At 50.1% G+C, this 2,389-nt stretch overlaps 1 protein-coding gene across 1 annotated transcript in view; it reads left to right on the top strand.

Moving 5' to 3' along the window:
• Window positions 1-876, top strand: part of RAB29 (RAB29, member RAS oncogene family) — a 4,077-nt gene extending 3,201 nt beyond the window's left edge. The window contains 2 exon segments of the mRNA XM_009872233.1: window positions 1-70; window positions 759-876. The exon segment at window positions 1-70 is cut by the window's left edge and continues 7 nt beyond it. Of these exon segments, the coding sequence (XP_009870535.1) occupies window positions 1-70; window positions 759-876 (188 nt within the window).
• Window positions 877-2,389: the final 1,513 nt, after the last annotated feature.

The following is a 2,389-nucleotide window of genomic DNA, read 5'->3' as shown; positions in this document are numbered from 1 at the left end:
AAGAAAACGGCTTTTCTGGCTGGGTGGAGACGTCTGTCAAGGAAAACAAGAATATCAATGAGTCCATGAGGTAGGCACAGAGGCCAATGATACATCTAACGGCTCATTCCCTCTTTTGGACATGGTGGTCTTTGAGGTGAGGGGAGATGCTGTCAGTAAATAACGCAGAGCAGCAGTACTACACAAGTAAATCTCCCAAAGGGGAACCAAATCCTGAAAGGTCAGAAGTTTTTCTCTCCCGACATGCTCTTGGAAACAGAAATTCTTTGAATGGTACCAGGGTTGGTTTTTTCATATGCTGGCCTCCACCAGGAGGATAGAACCTCTTGTGCAAAGAGATTGGAAATTCTTTTTTGTCATGCCCCGGTCCTCTGGTGGGGAATTTGGCCTTTTCTGAAAGGGATGAGGCTGGGTCTTTGCACCCGACCCTGAGGTTGGGCGGGTGGTACCCAGGAAGCCTGGGCTGTGTCCCAGTCCTAAACTGGGCACGAGGTGAGGGGGCTGCAGTGGGTGTTGGCAGTTTTCTGCTCGCTGCAGAGTTTTCTGATGCTGCTGGGTAACAGCAGTAACGCTGCTGTCAGTGCTGTGCAGCCCCTTAACCTGATGGTTTAGTCATTTTTTGTGTCCTTCTGGAATGAATTTGGCGGGGGTTGGTTTGGTGGTTTTTTTTTTTGTACTGCTAAAAAACTATGTGGCCCAATACTGCTTGTTTAAACAGAAATACCCAAAGCCAAAATCACATATATTTGTCTTTCTAGAGTCCTGATTGAAAAGATGATGTCCTCATCCACTGGTGATGGAAGTTCCTCCACTGCCGGGAGTGGGGATTACATTAACATAAAAGAGACAACCCCACCAGGCTGGGCTTGCTGTTAGAGGCGCTGATTGCACCATCTGCCTTGGGTCTAGCAGCAATCTCCTTTTATTTTATCATCATCATTTTTTCCTAAACTGGCTGTCGCTGTTTCGGGGCTCGTTTTTTACATGATCATGAACTTGTCTTCTGTTTAGTGCATATTTGTTCTCAAGAGAGCACTGCTCCAATGACTTGGAGTGAGGAGCGGGGAGAAGAGAGGGGCGAGAAGATTCCTCTTTCTTCTGGTGTAACAGCAGCTGGGAGCTCTGCTGCCAGTATCGTAGCATGGTCCGTGTTCAAGCAGATGGCTTGGATTCACGTTTTTTAAAAAAAATTTTTGAGCACTTCACCTTCTGACACGTGATGGCCTGTCTCAGGCAGGGCGAAGGATGTCGGAGGTCTCTTTTTTAATATTGTTGCACCTTTTATTCCCCAACTGCCTGCACCCACCACACACAGAGGCACCAGTGACCCTCATTTGACGGACGCAGAGTTCACGTGGCCTCTCCGAGCCCGTGGATTCCCGGTGGGGGATTCCAGCAAACTCTTTCCTTCGCACCCTGGAACTACAGATGTCTGTCCTGGAGAGACCCACACATCTCACCATTGCCACCACCTGACCTTAAGACATGAAGCCAGATGTGGATTAGCGTGTTGGTGGTGTCCCATGTAACCAGGTCCCACAGAATTATCGGTGGGGATTTGCAGAGCGGCGTAGCACAGCCCTTGCTCGTGCACACACCAACTGTGGTGCTTAACAGCAGAAATTTTGTCAGGAATTGCCCCGTCACCACCTGTTCGCTCCTTCTCACACCCCTCTGCCTCGCTGCGTTCTGTTCCCACGTGTTTTGTTCCGCTGCCGCTTTATTAGGGCGCGGAGAGCTGAACGAGGAGTAGGTTGTAAACTCCTTTGTGCGCCAAGACGGCAGTCCGTTGCACTTTTCCAACTCCCCGTGTCCCACCGTCTCAAATCGCTTTGAATGAATCGCCGTCCCGTAGCGAGGGGCGAGCTCGGTGGCGCGGGAGAAGGCGCTTGCCGAGGGCTCACCCGCTGCTTTTAGTGGTGCGAGGGGGAAGCGAAGGAGAAGTCTCCGCGGGACGAAAGGAAACGAAGAGAACCGCTCCCCGCTCGCCTCTTGGCGCCCGCGCACCCCCAGGCACTCCTCGGTGAGGACGGTTCTTGCCAACAACAAGAAATGGGTAAAAGGGAGTTGTCTCGGAGGAGTTAATAGGGCTGGAGTTAGGTCGTGTTGTACACACTTTTATGTAAGCGTGCGCTGCTACGGAATCGCCCGTATTTCAGGCTTTGAACAAGTGGTTCTCAATAACGTTTTTCCTTTCTCAAGCAGTTTAATGTGAAAACAGGACTGTAAATGGGTTTGTCCCAATTCCCGTGGAATTAGGACTGTTTTTCTTTGGCTGAGAGTTCCTTCCGTCTGTCTTTTCTTATATATAATCTGTGGAGAGCGAAGGTGGTAAGAGCAGGAACTGGTTGCCTTCTCTATGCACAGGAAATTCAGAGTTTTCATTCTT

Source organism: Apaloderma vittatum, unplaced genomic scaffold (genome assembly GCF_000703405.1).
Source record: "Apaloderma vittatum isolate BGI_N311 unplaced genomic scaffold, ASM70340v1 scaffold25776, whole genome shotgun sequence".
NCBI classification, from domain to species: domain Eukaryota; kingdom Metazoa; phylum Chordata; class Aves; order Trogoniformes; family Trogonidae; genus Apaloderma; species Apaloderma vittatum.
The sequence above is the reverse complement of the archived record's forward strand: the minus strand, read 5'-3'. Positions and strand labels throughout refer to the sequence as shown.